The 22,356-nt window shown below is 40.3% G+C and overlaps 1 protein-coding gene across 3 annotated transcripts; it reads right to left on the bottom strand.

Moving 5' to 3' along the window:
• Window positions 1-11,465: 11,465 nt before the first annotated feature.
• LOC124483769 lies at window positions 11,466-19,391 on the bottom strand. 3 transcript variants are annotated; one of them, XM_047044315.1, is made up of 4 exons: window positions 14,367-19,391; window positions 12,905-13,134; window positions 12,593-12,825; window positions 11,466-12,494 (listed from the first exon to the last, which is right to left on the bottom strand). In XM_047044315.1, the coding sequence occupies exons 1-4, from the start codon at window positions 14,535-14,537 to the stop codon at window positions 12,418-12,420; spliced, it is 711 nt and encodes a 236-aa protein (XP_046900271.1). In that variant the 5' UTR covers window positions 14,538-19,391; the 3' UTR covers window positions 11,466-12,417. The 3 variants fall into 2 exon arrangements, 2 of the variants coding, with proteins under 2 accessions (XP_046900271.1, XP_046900272.1); XM_047044316.1 differs by lacking the exon at window positions 14,367-19,391 and adding an exon at window positions 13,287-13,458.
• Window positions 19,392-22,356: the final 2,965 nt, after the last annotated feature.

The following is a 22,356-nucleotide window of genomic DNA, read 5'->3' as shown; positions in this document are numbered from 1 at the left end:
CACCCTGGACACTCCCTGTTTCAGTCACTCCCCTCTGGCAGAAGGGTGCGGTCCATCAGGACCAATACCTCACACCACAAAAACAGTTTCTTCCCTTCCGCTGTTGGCCTCCTCAACAAGGCCAAGGGGCCACACTGACTTTAATGACTTCCTGCCTAAAACAGATTTCATTTTGCACTGCACTACAAAATGTTATCTTGTACATTTGTATTTTTTGTAATATTTGTATTTTTTGTATTTTATATTGTAAATTACACGCAACTTCTATTTTATTTTATTGTATATTTTATTTTAATTCTAATTCCACTTAAAATTGCTAGCTTATGTACCCTTAGTATATATAGTCCACACATTAAAATTTAAGGTTCCTATATGTTTATTGTATGCACCTTCGTGCCAAAGCAAATTCCTTGTCTGTGCAAACTTTCATGGCGAATAAATCTTTCTGATTCTGATTCAGATTCTTCTGAATGTCACCATCATGTTTAAGGATATATCTGAGGCCATTTAGAATGAAATGACTAATTAGTAGTTTCTATTCTCCAGAATACCTCACTACTAACAGTATCAAAAATGACAATTAGTTTACATTGAAATCAATGTTTGCTATCGTTAAAATTCTCTAAAGACTAATCTGTCTATTGTACCCTTGTCTTGAAGTGATAATATCACTAAGTTTTCCACACTGGCAGTGAAGATGAATGTTATTAAAGCAGAATAGCAGTGAGGATTTGTTTTTAATATTTGGCTTTGTTTCTAAGATGTTTGGTAAACTTCCTTTTTAGTGAGAAAGAGGTAAAGGACGACATTGTGTCATAGCATTCACCAGAATGATCTGCACACTCGTATGATTCACAGTGACTATCACCACACATAAAAAACTTAAGCTATCAAATTCCTCCCGTCCCCAAGGATGTCCTCTTTCCTTTCCTCTAATTCGGTGAACCCTGATTTCAGTCCACATTGTTGTCACTCACTGACCCTTTAAGTATTAAAGCACATAGAAAGATGCAAACAAACAAGCTGGATAGAGGCAGCCTAGCCTCAAGTGTCCCTAGTTTTTTTCTTTTCTCCATCAGTTTGCAGAACGTCCTGTACTATGTGTCAGTTGAGTTCAGTGCCTGTTGGCAAGATCTGCATCTATGGGGTTATGCCAAGCCAGGGAAATGGCTAAGTTGCCTTGACCTATACTGTTTTAATAAGATCACTTGAAGCATAAACAGCCTTAGGGACTCAGTCGCGACACTGTTTCGTAACTTGTGTCTGTCTCATGAATTCACAACACAAACTCCTTTTATCCTTTTTTGACCACACTGACAGTCAGAGCCAGAGCAAAAGCTGTAAACAATACACAGAAAGGACATTGGGCCTCACTCACCAAATGTTATTAAGAACAAATCTGTTCTTAAACCCCACTTCATGAAGATTCTGGCATTCACTAATGTTATCTTATGTAGGATTTGTTCTTAAGTAAGAACATAATTTACGCACATCTAAGAGCACTTTTACACACAATTGAGAGCTGACATAATAAGGAAGTGATACCGTTTTTGCCCGTTATAATTTAAAATTGTATATTTCTCTCCTTTGTAATTTTGCAACTAATAATTCTTATTATTTTACTCATTGATATGTTTGTTTGTTTTGGTAAATACACAGTACAAAACATGTAATATTTCTCTCCTTTGTATTTGTATGTGTGTTTTAATAAATACATACTACACTTACACTTCTGCTCACTTGTAAAGCACTTTGAATTGCCATTGTGTATGAATTGTGCTAGGCCTATATGAATAAACTAGCCTTGCTTAGCCCTTCAATTCACATCAATTATGTTAACAGGGAACCTTGCCATCCAATAATCAGTCACTTATCACAGTATTTATATTCCGCACAGTAGGAAATATAAGATTGTCACTTACAGTTTTTCCACAATTGTTAAAACATATTTCTTGAAACAGTCACCCATTTTCTCAAAACTGTAAACACAAAAACAAATCTTTAAACTAAATTTCCAAAACCTCTGACTCTTCAGGCAAAATCAAACAGTCGCCCCTAAACCATTAACAGTTGCATAAAAATAGACCTAGTCTTACACTTAAATGTAACTTTAAGTCCAACTTGCCATAGACACTTCAATTTACCCGTTGCATAAAGCTTTAACATGGGTGACTAACGTAAGACTGACTTACATAGCCTGTCACGCTATGCATTGTGGGTAAAATAAGACATTTTACATTTACATTTTAGTCATTTAGCAGACACTCTTATCCAGAGCGACTTACAGTAAGTACAGGGACATTCCCCCCGAGGCAAGTAGGGTGAAGTGCCTTGCCCAACACTTTGAAACTTTGAAACAACTGAAAAAATGTCGGACACAACAGTTACAGTTAGCGACGGAAGATCAACCTACCTACCTTCTGAAAACTTATGTCTATTAGAAGAATATAACATTGAAAAGGGTGTGTTTATGAGTAGTTTTAATCAACTTAATGGGAATCAGAAGCGACACCAAGTATGGGACAAATTAACCAGAAAAGTAAATAGCATTAATCCAACAAACCGTTAAAGATGTTCAGAAACGGTTTAAGAACATGGATCAAGAGTCAAAAAAAGTTTATTTGGAAACAAAAAAATCCAGCAACTGGAGGAGGACCTCCCCGTAAGCTCAAAAAGACTACTGAGCTCATCATTGACATTTATGGCAACGAGTCACCCATGTTTTGGGGGATTTCTGGAGCCCAAGAGAGCAGAGTTGAGGGCGTACTGTACGAGGTCGAGGACTCCTCGGAGGACCTTTCCCCAAAGATCGCCACTGTAACGCCTGATACAACACCTGAAACATCTCTGCTGTCAGACAGTAGCACCACAGGTACATTAACATTACATCATTGTATTGTAAAATGACAGTTGTGCTATTATTTGTAACGTAGGCTAATGAATGTCAGTGTTATGTATCCACACAGCTAATTTTCCCTATGGTTTGGAGTGAGTTCGTGTTGTGTATTGCTCAACAGTACTAGTAGTACTGTTACTTTAGTTTAGTCGATTGATTGTCCTGCAGATTAGCTATACATAGCTAGCTCTACAGTATGTTTGTTAAGGGGGCAACTTATGTTACGATGTAAGCAATCGTGTAGCTGCGACACTTACAGGGGTGTAGACGTGCTAGCTCTACCCTTACAAAAAATAAGTATATTAAAGTATACTAAAATATGGATAGTTCACTTTTGATAGACTTTTAAGAAGTATGCTTAGAAAATAATTCACTTTTAAAATACTTTTAAGTATGCTTTGAAAATAGTTCACTTTTGATAGACTTTTAAGAAGTATGCTTAGAAACAGGAAATGGTATACATTTCTTCTGGAGTAAGATGTATGTTTTCTATTATTATACAGCAAAAGCAATACATTTTAAGTACATTACAAGTTACATTTTTTACATCCATATCATTCTAATTATTCATGTCTATGAAAATCTATTATGCATTGCACACTGAATCTTTTTTTGTTACTGAAGCTGTAACCTTCAATACTGCCAAAACGTTCTGAAGCCCTATACTCTTATACTAATAATTATCAATTGGAGTAAATTGGAAAAAAAACTAAAAAAGCTACTTGAGAATTTGAAGGTTATACTGTCAAGCTGACTGAAGAACGAAATAACGACGTGAAATAATGAAGATAGTGTGGCTCATTGGCTAGTCAATTCCCATAATGCAAGGCGGTAAATAGTGTAAAAAATTGCTGATTTGTTTGCCGTTTGTTCGAAATACAAATGTAAATTCATGAATTTCGTTTTTTTAAATGTGTCTGCTTAGAATGTAGTGTTTTGTTGCGTGGTAATTGTCATTGTTGTGCTGGTTTACCATTGTAACCATGAGTTAAATGACTGTTACATTTCATGAGAAGAGCTGGATCCATAAAGCTTTGATGCCCATGCAGTAAGTTGCTTCTTTCAGAATCTGCAGTGTGACTTTGTGAGAGCCCCCGTTCTCGCCATTTGACGCAAGATCTGAGGCGTCTGAGGGGCCCCTAAACATTTTTATTTATTAGTAAGTCATAGTAAAATTATATTTATTACGTTTACTTCTTGAGGTACTTACATTAATTGAAAGTGCACTTGAAAGTATTGCAAAGTATACTTTGAGGCTCTTTAGGAAGTATACTTCATGAATTGAAAGTGCACTACACAGGTTACTTTAGAGTATTCCAAAGTATACTTTGAAGTACTTTAGGAAGTATACTTGATGAACTGAAAGTGCACTACACAGGCTACTTTACAGTATTCAAAAGTAAACCTTAAAATACACTATAAGTGTACTTTAAAGTGTACTAAATGACTTAAAAAGTGGGCCAATTCAGTTTACTTAGTACAAAAATAGTATAGAAATAAGTATACTGCTAGTATACTTTAAGTAACATGATAATAGTATACTTTTTATACTAAGTATACTTACAAAATAAACTTGAAGTATACTTCTTTTTTGGGTAGCTATGAGCTAACGTATCAACACAACGACTGTTAATAGCGAGGTAGCTAAATGTAGCAAGGTAATTGTTAAATAAGGACATCAACTTCTTGTTATATGTGTTTACTTGTGCGTTTTATTTATGTTTAGCTCCAGACAACGAGGACATAGCCACTGGCAGCACCAACGCCACCACCACCAGTGCCCCAATGGACAAGAATGCAACGGCTGTCCCAAAAGTGACCTTGTCCATGGTTCTGGAGCAGCAGTACAGGAATCTTGAAGTGGAGCATATCAAATTAAAACTTGAAATTGAAAAACTAGAATTGGAAAAACAAAAACTGAACTTGGAAATCCAGAGACTATCACACTAAATGAAAAAAGTGTAGCCTGTTAACAATCTAATTCAACATTATAGTTTTGTTACAAAAAGAACAGTATTTATTTTATTTATTAATACACAATCTACTACAGCAAATCAAAGATTGACATTCTTTCCCAAAGTAAAATAAATAAGTAATTTAAATAGCTGGCTTGTGCTTTGTGTGTCTATATGGATAAGAAATATAAACGTGGAGGTAGTTGTAGCCATCATAGTGAGAAGATTGTCTCCACCAGTGCCTACCGGACATAGCGGCCAGCACCTTGCTCCATATCAGGCTAATTTTCCTGTGCGGGCTCTGCATCCACCACCATTCCAAGCTCTGGCTCATTAGGCTCAGGAAGGGCTAGATCTCTGAAAATTGTGTACAGGGTCACTAGACAGCACTGATAGCAATTCTTCAATAATGATACAGCTACCAAACACATGATGGTTCTGACTACTTGTCAAGGACCTTGCCATATTATGGAGGACCACACAGGCACCAATTCTTTTGAAGACCCTCGCTGGTGACATCCGAAGCTCTCCATGGAGGCAATGGAACCTCCTCTTCAGAACTCCAAAGTTGCGCTCAACTGTATTTCTGGTTTTGCAGTGAGCATGGTTGTACCTTTCCTCACTGCGATTTCTTGGATTTAGGTATGGGGTAAGGAGCCAAGGTTTGAGGGGATAGCCAGAGTCACCCAGGAGAATACCATCGATAGGCCCCGCTCAAATGCCTGTCCAATATGTGATTGCAGCAGGATCCTGGAGTCGTGGGTTGATCCTGGCCAGCGAGCCACACAATTTGTTATTTTTAAATTGGCGTCACATATTGCTTGCACATTAATGCTGTGGTATCCCTTTCTGTTGACATATAGATGCTCATCCGAAGAGGGGGCCTGCAGCCTTACACATGTCCCATCTATTGCTCTTACTACATTAGGAAATCCCACAATTGCATGAAACTCCACTGTGTTTGTTGGGAATTCAGGAAGCATCTTGCTGATTTCACTGGAGACCCTTTGTACACAATCCTTGAGTTGATTTATGAAGCCCAACAGCATCACCAACAGAGTTTAGGAAACTTCCTGTGGCATAAAATCTTAATGCGACACTCACTTGCAAAGCTGTAGGAACGCTATGGTTTCTTGCTGTTCCAGGGGTTATGCGATCCTCTAGTTTTCCAGCTAGCAGAAGGATAGTTTCTTGAGGAATCCGAAATCTCTCGATTAGTTCAGGATCAGAGTATATCTCTTTTGGGTTACTTCTGTCCCTGAAGAATCCCTGAAAAACCATATATCTGCCATCTTCTAGATATAGTACTAAAAAAGCTAGCTACACTCTAATCAAAGAAAAAGTTGCTCCTTTCTTGTCCTTTTCAGTTGAAAAAATGATGCCCTCCAACATTCTAACAGATAGTTTTCATAGCAACTCAGACCATACTGCAAGCTTTATCCAGGGGGAGAGGTGGCTAACTTTTCTTCCTCAAATTAAGTCAGTCTTACTATTTATGCAACAGACAGGCTTAATTAGACTAGTCTTACCTGACAATTTGAGACAGTTTAAGGCTAAGACTAGTCTTAGGCCGAATCCTAATACTCCCCCTTACCCCTTCCCCTTCCCCCTTCCCCTTAACTTACCCCTTCCCCTTGGCCCTCGAAAGTAAGGGGTAAGGGCTACATAGCCCTTGGGAAATGGGACGCCACTTGGTTACAGGTACGTCATCTGGCACGTATCGATATCTCCAAAGCAAGTAGCGTTATGCACTGATATTAAACGAAATTCGCTGCTAATGGAGTTTACTTAGAACTGTAGACATGCTAGTCAAAGAAATGCGGGACTGTTGTGCAATTCAGAACTGTAACATTAACGTACCAAACTAGCGATTTTTAGAAATGTTTCAATTAGGAAAATGGTTGCAAATATATATGTTCATGGCTGTATATAACACAAAACAAGACTGTAATAATTGTTTTATCAATTAATTAAGCCGATAATATAACATTTATCGGACTCTCTCGATGATTTGGTCGCCATTGTTGCCGGTCGCGCATTTTTCACATAGCCCTAGGTTTCAAGTAAGCTCCCGATCTTACTTGGTTTTAAGGGGTGTATACCCCTTAGTCTTAGCCCTTCCCCTAGCTCCAAAAGAGTATTGGGACACCACTAGCTCTCACGGGAACGCGCAAAACTAAGGGGAAGGGGTAAAGGGAAGGGGGAGTATTGGGATTCGGCCTTAAACTAAGTTCATGCAACTGGCCCCAGTTCTCAAAATCAAACAATACTTTAAGATCATAAACACAGCAAATCAATATACTGTAGAAACATTATGGAGCAATCATTAGACTCAACACAAGTGGAGAACACAGCATTCAGGACATGTAAAGACAAATTTATTTATGCATACACAGTAAATGCATTTAGAAATATAGAAATTGGATTTTGAAACACTGGATTTTGGTGTTTCAACACCTATTGACATTTCCCTGATGTATGACTATGTTTAGCCTGTGTTCCACACCTCTCTTTTGCCAACCGTATCTAGTGAATGAGAATGTGTTCAGTTTTGCCAAAAAAGTGTCTGATTTGACAAATTGGTTTAGGTCACTCAACATTTGATTCAGAGAATGGGGTTTAGTGTTTTAGCAATTGTGAAAAACTGTAATAGCCTTTTCAAGAAACGGGCGTCAGGTGTACAAGCACTAAAGTGCTTAATTGTAAACATACAAATCAGGTGTATAAGCACTACAAAAAGGCAACAGGTCAGTGTACCTGTCCTCATTAAAAATGGAAGGCAATGTTGCAAGAAGAGGGGGAGTGAGGATCAGAGGGGGAGCCCATGGAGGAAGACTGGTAGGGAGAGGGAGAGGTAGACCTGGAGGCCGTGGAAGAATAGGGCCAAAATTACAGTATCATGAAATTCGAGCAACATTGGTTTGTGAACCATGGGGCAACATTGAGAGAGGCTGAACAGAGAGTTCAGCCCAAACTCAACAGATATACTGTTGCAACAGTAATTTGGACATTTCGGCAAGAGCACAGGTGAAAACTACTATTCTCTACTGTCTAAAGTACAGTACAGTAAAATGTAGCCTACTACATATGTACTACATCAGTACTGTTTTGTACACATTTACTGCAGTCTATGATTGAAACAATGTACTGTATTTCATTTGCTGTATGCTTTCTTTTGTCTCCACAAATGTATTTGCTGTGTTTACAGTATGTAGCCCACTACAGTATTTGATTTGTTCTGATCTTCTGTACAAAATGCATCCTTTGCGTAGACAATGTGGAGAGTACAGTACAGATTTTCATCGATGTGCTGTACTGGTCTTGTATGTTGTGTTTGGTCAACATATTCATGTACTTTTACATACTCTACTGAAACAATATCTTTGACAAAATCAAGCGGGTTATTTCATTAAAAAAGAATAGTTAGTGTAAAAGTGTTTAAAATTGTGCATGGAACTACGCAGTGCCAGACCCCACAGGTCTGTTCAATGGCCACGTCTGGCCCATGTACGTCAAACATAAGAATATCCGTATATATAGACGTGTAACCAGTGTGTTAGTTCAAACAGAGTAACATTTTATGAACCATGAGTGTGGCAAACTGTGACAGAATTGGGTTTTAATACATGATTGTATAGTTTTGAACAAAGTGTTTAATTTTGCAAAAGATTGGAGGTGTTCTGCTACTTGTGTGTCTGGTTGTGTGAATCATGTGTTGTGTTTTGACAAAGTAAACCCTGTTTTCAAAATTGTGCTTAAGCAATTTGTAGCATCATGAGAAGAGTCAACTAGGGCAGGCGAGAGAATCAGTGCAACAGGGCAGGAAGGACAATGCAAACACAGGTTCCACAAGATGATGGCACTTTATTTTCCAGGAGCAGACTACAAAAAATGAAACTCAGGCAGGTTCCTCCTCCAAACTTCCACAGTCCAACAAAAATCCACAAAAGTTAAAAACAAACGACTTTCCCCTTCAACGCCGTCCTTCACTCACCAAACAGGGCTTAGTCAGGGCTACCAACACTCGAGCATTGGCTGAGAGACACGCATTTCAACCAGTTCCCACGCTCTCATGCCACACATTGTGTTTCTCATGCTGAGAAAGTAACGCCAACCAAGTAATTCTGCTAACGTTGTAAACAGTAATAGACGAGGAGCAAATACATGGAGTGAAGGGGGGGGGGGGGGGGCGGGGGGGGTTGGCTTTGTACGCAGTAAAATTTGGGTTGGCCCCAACAAATCTAAATCCAAGGTTTTTTTTTTGTTTGCAGCCCTGGCTTAGTATTCAACCTGCTGCTCTCTGGTCCAATCTAACCATCCATGTGCCCTCTGTCTTTGTTTTTTTCCCTGCTCTTTCCCCTCCCCCCCTTTTTTAGTCCTAACTTAATTAGATGGCTTACACATCTACACCTGTCCAATTGGTGAGGGATTCTGGGAGATGTAGTGTGGGCCACCACCGCCATTTTGGGGTGTTGCCACCTCTCTTGTCTAGGAATGTAACATCCCTCCACTACCTGTCTCCTTGTTATGTGTGATGGTCTAATTGAAATTAAAATAAAATAACTAGAGAGGGTAAAATTTCTGGAGAAATTGTAGGGTGTGCTTTCTTGCGTCGGTTGCAGGTGGGTCCGTTTTCCCTTCTAGTGATATTTTCAAGCATTTAGCCTACTCATATTGCATAATTCATTAAGAACACCCTTTGAAACAAGGAACCCCCTTTGAAACAAGCTACTGTAACAACGTTGTCACTGGCAGTATTTCAGATGGAATTGCGATTCAAATAGTATTGTCTGTTAACTGAAAATAAGCCCCCCAAAACGGAAATAAGTTCGATATTAATTTAGGGGGAAATGGCTAATTCAAAAGCAGTTTGCTAAAGGCAAGCTAGCTGTCGTTGCTATCCACACTTCACTGATTGTTTGAAAGCGCCGGAAATGAGAATGTTTCTTTTGTAAGGGATAATGTATAGAACGCCGGTCATTATCGGGAAAATAAACCCCGACAGGGCGAACAGCACCCCGACGCGAAGTGGAGGGGTTTGTTTCGCCCTGAAGGGGCTTATTTTCCCGCTTATTACACGGCTACTTGCCAACAAAAATAACTTAACACAGTGTGTCTTTTTACAATGTATCTGTTACCATTCGTATTGTTGATCAGCAGAGAAATAGTTCGCCCAAGACGTTGAAGTTCATAGACTTTGAACATTCTTTAGGCTTTAAATCAGCTGACGTCGCTAAGCAACAGGGTACGCTGGGGTTGAAAAGTTACCGGACTACTTGCGGAGTGCTACGAAAGACGTGAATCCGAGGCAAAAAGGCCACTTCCCTTGACAGCGGTGAAATGTGCATAGCAACGGTCAAATATGAGAAAATTGTTCACCGCAGAACGTTGGGAAGCCCCATTCAAGTGAATGGAGCATTCTACAGCATTAAAGAACAGCCGTGTAATAAGACATAATAAAGTTTAGCCATAGCTGTGGCATTGAAGACAGAACTGTAGCCATGGGCGTCAGCAGCATTTTGAGAGTGTAGGGACACACATTATGCGGGGGGTCTGGTGGTTTCTCCCCTATAATGTTTTGAGATGTAGATGCAATTTCCCGCATTCTGGTGCATTTACCACAACTATTTACCATAGTTGTTATACATATACTGAGGGGCTGGACGTTAAAATATTTTGAAAACTAAACTTCCCAATAAGCAATGGGACATCTTCAACTACCTGTCACCTTTCAGCACTCACCTCAGCAACAGAGCTGTCTCCACTGCCCCTGCATGCTGCCCCTGCCTCTGACTCACTCTCAATCTCTACCACCTATATCAGGAGACATGGAGATGCATTGAGCATTCTTTCATATTGATAATAATAAGCTTAATGTAGATTTTTCATATGAAGATTTCTGAGATGTAAATCGTGTTATCAGCATATAAAATTCAGAATTGGTATAGGTTTAGTAGCCTAATAATTATGTAGGCTACATTTAAAAAAGCATCTCCCTAAAGCATGACTGGACAGTTCAGAAATGATCAAATTTGTGTTCAAACCTGTAGTCTTTTCCACAGATCACATCCTTAGGATGTAAGTGTAACGCAGGGAAACTAAAGGGTTAATGTTAAACGGATGTTAGTCTTAACTGACTGTGGAGTTAACCTATCATATTAAGATGGTTTGGTGGTTTGGGCCAATTAAATGACACCTAGATATTGAGGGTCGCCCTTGGAAAAGAGCGGGGAAAAACCCTAGGAGAAAAACGGAAGATTTAACCCCTAGGAGAAAAACGGAAGATTTCCTTTTACAGAGCTTGATGTATGTTAGAGAAGAAAAAAAGAGAGAAAACGATTATAAACTAAATCAAAGTGCTGAAACTAAGTAATAATAACAAACATATTATTATTAGAGACTGATCTTTTAGAGCCTGGAACCATCGGTATTGGGAAACGGCAATTGCACACTTTTGACCGTCTTGGTAAGTGTCACTCGTTGAACTACGATGCTAGCATGAATATCACAATGCACGCACAAGTTGATGTTTGTTCTTTATTAAAATGTACTACAAGGTTTAAGCTAGTCGTGAAATCTTGTAGGTTAGTTCAGACTGTTATACAAGGGTTAAAATCAGGGTGGGAAATTAACTTTTTTGCCCACCTGCCACAGTGGCAGGTGGATGCCAAATTTTACCAGCCACTTTTATTTTTTACCTGCCACCTTTTTCCAGAAATCAAATTTATAAAAGAAAATGCACTAGCATATTTTGAATTGCTCTAATAGGCCTACATTCTTTTTCATTATTAAAATTGGAGATTGGCAAATGGAAATGTACTATATAAGTAAACGTACCTTGCCTTAATGGTGAACAAAACAGACTGCCTCTTGTGTGACCTACTATCTAAAACAAAAGACTGTCTCTAATCAAAATAGAAGTAAACTAGATAAAACATTTGATCAGACAGTTAAAGGTCTACATGTTTAATGTACAAAACAAAAAAAACATTAAAAAACATCTGTAGTGTGAAATAGTTTCCATCTTTTGACATGTTACATTTCTTTGAATTTACATTTATTTATTTTAAGTGCAAACAGATCGTGTTCAGATATCAATTAATTCATAACTCATCTCTCAGTAAAATAATAAAGTGTCACTTTAGTCTTGTTCAGAGTCATCCTCCTCGTCAGACGTTTCACTGTCATCTTCAAGTTGGGTCTTCCTCTTCTTGGCTCCTCTTTCCATGAAGTCTGGCCTCCTGACGCTGGCCTGATGCCACAGCTGGATGGCTGAGCCTGGATCAAAGTCTTCAATGTTAGGGCTGGTTAGCTGCACTGTGAGCAGGTCAGACAGTGTGTCCGACCTTAGACCTGACCTCCAGTCACTCTTCACTTGTTTCATCAAATTGAAACCCCGCTCACAGTCTGCTGTGGATGATGGAATACAGAGTACTATGTCAACAAGCTGAAGGAAATCAGGGCACTGGCCTCCCAGTCTCTGGTTTATCTCTGGCCAGGTCATCTGCTCCATGTTCTCATGCTGCTGGTACAAACTGCTCTTGAGGAACGTCCACTGGTCTGGAATCAGATCCAAATCGGCCCCAGAGGAAGCCAATTGTGGACCAAAGACATAAGACAATCCACATCTGCATCTCCAAAATCTGCAGACACACAAAAGGAAAACTTAAGGTAGCACAAACAGTAAAAGGTTTCAACTTAACGATTTAGAATACGTATGTTGAATGTGCTTAATAATAACCTTCACGTGTGTCTGCTTTCGGCCAGCTTGTGATATCCACCAGTTTGGAAGCATGTAGTACTCCAGAGCTGAAGTCACAAAATCGTGTCGCCATACTGCTGCAAAATGTGTCTATCAGCTTGTCTTTTTTGGAGTTCACACCAGCCAGGGAGAGGTCCTCTCTGGGTACTGCCAAGGTAACACCCTCAAATGTGGCTGGATCTTCTAAGAATGACCTAAGCCTGGGTCCGGGTCTTAGAACACAACAAAGCACAATGTTTTATTCATTATATTTAAAAATATTCTGCCTCACACACATGCACGCACACCTACCTGTTCTTGTGTTTAGTTAAGACAGCCTGTGTGGCTATCAGGCTGCTCTGAACCTCTGCCACTGTTATAGATGGCCGTTGCATGGATGCAGACAGGTTGCTGAGGTGGGTCAGGCTGTCGTGCAAAAAGCAGCTGAACATCACTACACCTGGATCCTTTGCCATTTGGTAGAAGTTACGTGCCTTGCTTTCCTGCACAGGATTCACCCCCTCCGAATCTGGTGACTGGATCTTCAACACACAATTGCACATTTGAATCAATTTGTTCAACTTTTCAATTATTGATTATAGGCCTAAGTATTATTATGTTGAGTCAGTTCAGTTTAGTCAAGTAATTTAAACTAAAATTATCATTAGCCTTGCCTTAGCCTATACTACTGTACCTGCTCAAAATGCTGGATTAGGCCCCTATAGCCTCTGAGGAAGTGGTCTAGTGCCCTGAAGAGATGAGCAAGCCACCTGGTACCTCCTACTCTAGTTGGAATGAGTGGCTTCATTCCTAACACCTTGAAGCTGTTTTTCAGGTTTGCTCTGTTGAGTGGACTCTTGTGATAGAACACATAGAGCAGGGGTGTCGAACTCCGGTCCTCGAGGGCCGCTGTCCTGCATGTTTTAGATGTTTCCCTGCTCCAACACACCTGATTCAATTAAAAGGGTTGTTATAACGACCATTCATTCGAATCAGGTGAGCTGGATCAGGGAAACATCTAAAACATGCAGGACAGCGGCCCTCGAGGACCGGAGCTCGACACCCCTGACATAGAGGGAAGACAAGAGGTCATCCAACTTTTTGCACTGGGGGCTACTCTTCACTGCATCCTTAAATGCCAGCTCCAGCCTATGGGCTATGCAATGGACACCCAGGATGTAGGACTTGTCGCCACGTAGTCTGCTGACCACTCCACTTCTGGACCCTGTCATCACTGCTGCTCCATCTGTTGCACAAGCAACAAGTTTTTTCTGCCAACTCTCATCCTCACACACCTCTCTCATCATCCTTATAATGGCTGCTGTGATGTTCTCTGCATTTGGCTTTTCAACAGCCTGGATTCCGACAAAGTGCACCTCAACGTTCCCTGCTTGGCTCACTCTGGTGTACAGAAGCTCTTCCTCCATAACTGCACTGTCAGTTGATCCATCTGACATAATTGCCAGACACTTTAAATTCTCAATCTTATTTTTAAGATCCCTCCTTGCCACCTCAGCAATGTAGTGCATGAAAACTCTGGCCTGCTTCTTGTTCTGGTAAGTTTTCCCTATCACCAGTCCTTTCTGCTCATCCACTCTGAAAGGAGTTCACAGGACAATTGTGACTTTAATAACACTGACCTCCATTACAAATATGTAATTTGTTTTATCCATTTAACAATGTGCGTTATGCTGCATTATTTGCTCGCTGTTGCTAAAACTAGCTATCTATCTAGCCATCACAAAACACAATTTCAAGTTAGTAATTCACTTACTTGCACATCCAAACATAGTCCCGAAAAGGTCTTCCCTTCTTGCCGATTGCATGTACGTTTCTGAACAGAATTCTCATCCGGTCCAATTGCGCCGATTGCATGGAGCAGATAGCCTTTATTGCCACACTCTGCTCCTGGGGTTCTGTCTTCGCCAACTGTATGGCAGTGCATTTGATGTGAGACTTGGATGACTCGTGGTCTCTTATTGCCTCTAATTTAAGGTTAGTTGTTCCTCTGACGAACGAATTGTTAGCATTTTCTGGCGACGTGTAGGTTCGACAGTAAGTACAATGCATAGACTGCTCGCCGGGAAGGTAGGCTAACCATTCCCTAGTTTTCCCATTGTCATCAATACGCCACTTATTCGAAAAATACCTTTTCTTTCTCGTTTTTTCTTTGCACTCCACAGCTACTGCTGATTCCGCGGCGGGCTTTTTTACACCGGCGATATGGCGCCACATACTTTGAAAAGTTTTAACTCGATGCCTGGATCCGTTGTTATTGTTAGCTTCATGGATGTATTAAGGCCAGACACCACAGGTTAATAGGGTATTTTTTTTTACTAATAGATATCCCCATTAAACTTCCCAAGTTGATTACTTATATTAAGACAATGTTTTTTTGCATTACAAGTTTTCTGAATATTTAATGTAGATATGCAAATTATATGCAAATGAGGCGCAATATACTTAAATATGCGCACATTTCCAGAACTGAAATCTGAACATTGGTTAAAGCTAGGTAAACACTTTTAGTGTCCTTTTGTTGATACTTTTAATACAAAGTTTTTTACAGAGGACATTTTTGATATCTCTTTTTATCACTTCAGAAATCAGAAAATACTCTCAACACTCATAAAAACTCGATTTTCGCCACTTTTTTCAAATAAAATGGCCGATAAATCAGGCTATGAAATATTTATAAACAAACCCTTCTGTAAACTCCTAGACAAAGTAAATAGGAATTTAAATAGAAAGTTTGATCTATGTAAGTACTACAGAAGTGGAGATTTCACGCTCAGAGCATGAGAAAAAACTCATTTTGAGAAAACGGCCTTTAAAAGATATGTGTTGTAAATTTTTATACAAATGTATTTCAAAGCACTATTTACAGACAAAATATCTCATCAAAAACTTAGCAACCACAACAGACAACATCCCAAACACATTAAAACTAAAAATTGAACCAGCATTGGCCTTTAACTGAACAGAACTATAGTCAAACACACGCACCCGCACAGACACACACTGCGACCAGAACTGCCACACTGGTTTGGTGGTTGTCGCATTTATATTTATTTGTTAGCATTTATGTCTGCAGCCTAGCTTTCCATGCCAGCTTCATATGTTGGACCCTCATCCCTTTCTTGCTGATGCCTTTTCACTTTTTTTGCAGTGCTCAGACACTTGCGCCTGTGCTTCATGCTGGTGGTGTAAGCCTCAGCTTTGGATATTCTGAACCGATCAGTTTCCCTCATGGCGTTAACTGTCACAACTGTGCTCTGAAGCCACAACCTCTCCATTACATTTAGCATGGCAGAGGCACCTTCATTAAAAGTGGAGATGGCCATACTGGCTGCTGCCTCAACCCTGCTTTTACCCACAAAAAACGTTTTTGGACACCGTGCCCATATAACAGAGTTGAGGCACTCGTTTGCATTTTGAGTGCCTCCATGCTGCATTCGCTGCAGCAGGCTGTCACTTGACATCCGGTGGTAGACTGGTATAAGCTGCTTTCCCACCTCACGGGTTAAATAGTTCCCAGCATGCTGCTTGTGGCTACCAGGTGATTCCCCGTTCTCCTCTGCCTTCCTGTACCAACACCAGGAGGGATTGCACCTGGTGTGCAAGGGGTTATCATCTGTGGACATACAGTGGAGGAGACTTGCCCATATTGCTGCCTTCATCCCGTCTACTGAACCCTGGTTATTTATAATTGCCCCCCTGTAATAATTTTGCAAACTTTTGCATTTTTTTGCAGTTAGCTTTCCCAAACCCTTTCCTCCTAACTTTCCCTGTGCACTCAGCTTTCTTAGAGCTGTCCCCATTCGCTTGTGAGCATGATTGATACATTCTAATTTAACAATGTCATGCCCAGGGTATGGGTTCAGTGCAACCACCTCCCTAAATGCTGCACTATCCCCATCTGACAGCATCTCTGTGTACCGCACCTGGTGGCGATTCACCGACCTCGCCCACATCCTCTTAGCGGACTCCTGCTCCATTGCCTTACTTGACCCTGTGAAGTTCTTGGCACAGTCATTGTGAGTGTTCTCCCAACTGTCAAACTCCTGCTCTGTAATTTTTTTTTCTTGCTTGGCATTTTCTTTTAGAGCACAAGCATGGCAGTATGAGGATAGGACCTCATAATCTATTACTAGCCCCGAAAGGAGGTCAATGCAAACACCAATGCCATAATGAGAGGTGAAGCCTCTTTTTTGCCAGGTTCCATCAAAAGACACGCTGATGTTAATGACTGCATCTTCATCCTCCCTCAGCAACTCTGCCACTTCTGGGTCAACATCTGCATAAGCCTGTCTGATCTGCTCCCTGGTCCTGTGCAGTGACTCCAGCCCTCTCTCAATTTCTGCCACTAAAATCAAATGTTTAGTGTATTACTTACTGTTCATTTGGACAAGTGTTATTGTTAAAGTTATGTTTTTGCCACTAAAGTAAAACAAATTATGTGTATTGGTGAGCTACATTATCTAAATATTGTCCACTCTGATATTAAAAGGAAAAGGCTGTGGGGTTTACTGTAAAACTTACTAAATAACACATGAATTATATACTTTATTCATCCGTAAAACAAATTGATGAAGGCTACAGTGGAGCTGTGTGGTTGGTGGGGGATACAACAATGCCTCCTTTCATTAGTAATTGACTTTGTCCAAAGTGCCACATTGTTTTCCACCAGTGAGAGAGATGCATTCCTTTTCCCCTACCACTTTAAGTCTCAGCCCTGTTTCCATAGCCTACCTGTCACTCTCTTGTCGTGTTTCTGATAAGTTTTCAAATGAAGAGCAGGTATCCCTAACACTTTGCTTATTTTCTTGAGCGCAGCATACCCCAACCCTAACTCGTGCGCTAAGAGCACCATTCGCACATTCACGTCAAAGGCAACGTCGTTTCTCGTTCCGTCTTGAAGACGCGTTGATGTGTAAATACTTTTGCGGTACCCATCTCTTTCGCACAGACTGCACTCCAGAAGTAAACTGCTACAAAAGCCTTGATTTTGCGGATCAATATTAATTTTAAGCCCTGTCCCTGCACAATTAGGACAAATTAATCCATTGACCAGTTCATTCAAACGCGCCACATGAACTATCAGCCACTGCTGTGAGGCGCGTTGTTCACCGCTATCTAACTCTTTTCCTATCGATAATTTTCGCATGGATGCGCTTTGTGAAGGAACTTGATAGTCTTCTTCATTAGACTGTTTAGCCTTTTGTCTGGCAAGTGACAATTGTTGTCTTCTTTTCTTGGTAGTTTTTGTTCGCGCTTCTTTCGGCATTTTGAGATTTAAAAGGTCCCACTGACAGCTAAACCAGGAAGCGTCAGCGCACATCACGTGATGCATTTGAACGAATCAAGTTATCATAAATCGACTCCAGCCAATGGGATTTCTTGATTTGGTCTAACCCCCCGTTTGTACTTTCACGATTGGTTGCTGATACAAAGGAAATGACCATGTTTGGATCGGATAACATTGTGCAGGAGAAAGAGAGCTTTACAACGATACCACGACTGTCATGGTGAAGCAAACGGTCGCGGTACTATATGTTACGTTAGAATGCTAACTTTTGCTGAATTTTGGTGAAATCCACAGGCACAACAAGACAAAGTGCAGTAGAATAAACACTTTAAAATATATTTTGAACGTTTTCTTTCTACTAGTTTGAAAATAGACATGTTGAGGAAGCAAAATAGCTAAGAAAATCAAAATTGACCAGTATACGAAAAACTCCTATTTTTGCCTGCCGTGTCTCGCCTTAAGACGGTTAGCTTCGATTCTCGCGGAAAATTCCCATGATGCTCTGGGAGAGTCTTAGACCAATCAAAGGTTTGGTTGGTTACGTCATACACCTGTACACCAATGGGCGGCTGCCACGTTTGTGTGACGAAAACGAATGCTCCGAGGCAAACCCCAAAGCCCGGGAGAGCTTCTATGTTTCTGTACACAGCGCTTGAAACCGTAAACACGTTGTGGTATATTTTGAAAAAATCCACCCGCCACTGTGGCGGGTAAACATGGCAAAGTCAACCGCCAATTTGAAAAAATACCCGCCATTGGCGGGTGGCGGGTGCTTATTTCCCACCCTGAAAATGCTAAAGAGCCTGCCTCAAAGTAGGCGCTAGCTTTTATTTATTTTTGTCATATCTCATGGAAACAGGGCTTTGACGCATAGCTCATTGCCGATATAATGTTGGTTAGCATAGGCATTGTGTTACAAGTTCCGCTCTGGCTAAAATGTTATTTTGTTTGAAGGAAGACAAAATTAATATAAATTGTTTTGTATTCTCTGACCTTGCTACACATCTAGGTCAGGTTTTTTGTTGGGATACGTTGAATTGGATGGCGAGCCAACCCACAAGGATAAAGCTGGAAGATTTGGACCCTTCATTTTGAGGACGAACTATTCTCTTCTTTCATATTGGACTGGTAACAAGCTGATTCTGAAACCACCAATGGTGGTGATTTGTTTTCTTTGGTATAATTTAATTGAGCTGGAACCAACATTTATGAATATTGTTTTATGTTTCTGTGTGATCCAAATTGTGTAATACGGATGTTATTGGAGTCAAAGGGTGCACCCAGAAAGTAATTGATTGTATTGATATCTGTGGGAGATTGTTCTATTAACGCATGTAAGACCGTTTCTTTGTCTTCAAGTAAAAAAATCACAATACATGTTGCAACTCAGTACTGCTGCTACCTCTTGTTCGCATCTAATTTTTTCTGATCAATTGGCCTATTCTTTCCATTTAGTATAGTTCTCAACTTTGTTACATAAGCTTTCAGAAAATACATGGTTTAGGTGGTTGAATCAGTTTCCCTAAATTGCACAGCCCAAAAAAGTATCAGCCATATAGCCTACTCCATTTACCAATACCGAATTAAATATGCATGGGCAGCATACTAATATGGAGAGATGGACGTGTCTCTTGTCTCATTAGATAACATCCTACAGGGTATAAGCTTTCAGAGGATATATGGTTTTAATGGTTGAATCAGTTTTGCCTTCATGTTACAGACTAACATGTAGCAATACAATTCTGCGAATTGCCAAAATTACAAGTTGAGCAACCTTATTTAAATTGGAAGACAATGTTAGACAAACTAGACAAACTAGCATGTTAGCTAAGGTTAACTCCAGATTAGCTCACGGTTGTTATGGCAATAAAAAAAACACCAGCAATTTCTTTTGTAGCTACTTGGAAAAAACATCCTTGTCATCTCTTTCTGCCTGAAACAGACGCCTAAATCTGAACACGGCCAAAAGCACAACATATTTCAGACCCAGATTAAGAAATCAACAAATGCTGTTCCACTTGTAAAGGGTAAATAAAGTATGTTATTGCCTAGTGCTAGATGTAGGTAAAAAGCTTGCTTATCTAGCTAGCTATAATCATAATGTTTGCAAAAGGATCTTTGTGACTTAACTAATGCTATTATAGTCAGAGAATGTCTTATAAGGGTGCTTAGGCCACCGAAGGGAAAACTGGGCAACTTTGACTTACTTTCCTCTTCCTCCAAAAAACCCTCCTTATGTCCATCTCGTCTGTGGAACAGTCATGTCTGAAGTGCTACTAGCTACAAGCGCGCTGCGTCGATCAAAGTGTATGGGAGTTGAATCTGCGTGCTTGATGTTTTTTTTCTAGAAAACGTGGAGTGGAATTCTATTGCTATGGGTATTCTCCCTACTTATAAAGTGGAACGGATTTGATTGTGAAGCAATGGAAAGATCGCTGGACTAGAAGACCAGTCATGCACTAATATGTTGATTGCAAATGTGGGGGGATCCAGACAACAAGTTACATTGCGGCGACGCCCATGACTGTAGCCTACTACTACACACTGCCAGTGGGCGAGCCAGTCTGTGACTCAGAGGCTAACGTCAAAACAAGACGCAGTCTCACTCAAATTCCAAGTTTTACATAAATCACTAAAATATGCTGACCCGCTGGCTGTCTTCACAATCGCCATATCTTTAAAACACTGCTCTCCATTTGGATGTAGAATTGACCCTGGTACGTAATTAAGAAAATACTCATTAGACGCAGATCGACAACACTGTTGTCCACGAGTGTCAACATTCCTTGACAACACTGTTGTAGCTGCCGCAATCGTCAATGGAGGCTGACGGGGCTCTCACGTAGCAAACAAATCAAAGTTTTTACAGCAACCTACATTAAAATCTCACCACCTGGCTGTCTTCACAATAGTCATATCGTCATAAAATGTCCCTCTTTCTGGTTTTTTCGTGTAAAATTGAACTATAAAATTAGCTACTAAAAATGCTATTATGACGTTCCTAGCATGGCTGCCGCCTAAAAGACTAGACCCGCACTCGCTCAAATTACAAAGACTTTGACAACCTAAATCAAACATCCGAGATTGCAGTTTCACTCGAAAACATTGTGTATGTAGTCCAAATATTGACAAAGTTTTAGGGGGGCAAAAAGAATAATAACTAGAAAAGGCTGTTCCTGCGAAACAGCAGTGAGAATGCTGAAAACCTGAATGGGGATAGCTGACCATGCTAAAAAAGCTGAACATTTTGTAGAAAGTTATAAGCTGAAGCTTCAAAGCGCCCGAAAGGTATTTTAAATAGGGGCTGGAGCTGGACGAAGGCTTAAAACTACAGAAAAGAGAAGAAAAATGCAAAACAAAAAGTGAAAAAAATCAGAAAGAAGAGGAACAATGCATAAAAATTTGAAAATTTTGCAGAAGATTATTTGCTGGAGTTTCAAAAGGCCTGAAATGTATGTTATAAAGGACCTGCAGCAAGATGAAGGCAGAAAAGTACAGAAAAGAGAAGAAACATGCTAAAGTACTGGCAGTTGGAAGGTACTGCTGTGAAATGTATTTTTGAAAGGACCTGGAAAAAGATGAAGGCAGAAAAAAGAAGAAGAAAAATGCTAAACAAAAAGGGGAAAATTTCAGAAAGATGAGCTGCAGGAAAATGTGAAAATTAAGCAGAAAACCTGGAGCCGAGTGCACCAGCTGGGCGTTAAAAAGTTGGTCTTAACTCTTACGTCGGTCTTAGCTACGTCCGACTTTGTGATTTGAATTTACACCAAGTGCACCAAGCTTGACAGACCAAGGTCGTAGCTACGTCTGGTCTTAAGATGCGCGTCCTTGTGAAAATGCGAAAGCGTCGATCGTTGCCAAGCAACACATTTAAGAGCCTATCAGAGCCAGTCCACGGACATTCTCTGAGCCTATCCGAAGCGCACTTTATAGCTAGCCTATCTCCCTTCAAAACAAGCCATGGATAAAGAAAAACAAAAGAAAAGGAAAATACATTTTACTGGGGGCTATTCGTCGTAGCTCGCTAAGCAGTTTAGCGAGCTAATTTTCAGGCTAAGATAAAACACGCCCCTCTTTTTGGTTCGTGGAAGCAACTTTCGATAAATCACCATAGTAACATATCAATTAGCACTAACCTGCTCGAGAGCAGGCTAACGTAAGTGTATCTGGATAAGCTTGCCACACCCCCGGAAAATAATTGGCAGCTCCCTTTTTGAGAGACCCAGCTGACCAAGGAGATATATTCTAGTTCGATTAGCTTTCCATACCAATAGAGTTCTTCGCGATCGCCAAGATCCTTTATTTCACATGGATGAGTTCTTGTTTGAGCGATATCGATTCAGCCGACAAGGACTCATTTATTTGCAAGACCTTTTCGGGCCGTAGCCTACATTGCAAATATCACACGCCGCAGCAAGTTTTAAGGTTATGCTGCTGTATGTGAATATGTAACGCT

This window comes from Hypomesus transpacificus, chromosome 21, assembly GCF_021917145.1.
Source record: "Hypomesus transpacificus isolate Combined female chromosome 21, fHypTra1, whole genome shotgun sequence".
Classification (NCBI taxonomy): Eukaryota; Metazoa; Chordata; class Actinopteri; order Osmeriformes; family Osmeridae; genus Hypomesus; species Hypomesus transpacificus.
The sequence above is the reverse complement of the archived record's forward strand: the minus strand, read 5'-3'. Positions and strand labels throughout refer to the sequence as shown.

Bases quoted from the DNA above. Each gene is read 5' to 3' on its own strand.
- LOC124483769 (XM_047044315.1), bottom strand. From the start codon at position 14,537: ATGCACTGCCATACAGTTGGCGAAGACAGAACCCCAGGAGCAGAGTGT. The intron at 12,826-12,904 runs GTAGGTGTGCGT...TTGTGTTCTAAG, and splicing joins TTAACTAAACACAAGAACAG to ACCCGGACCCAGGCTTAGGT. The intron at 12,495-12,592 runs GTTATTATTAAG...GTGTGTCTGCAG, and splicing joins GAAAGCAGACACACGTGAAG to ATTTTGGAGATGCAGATGTG.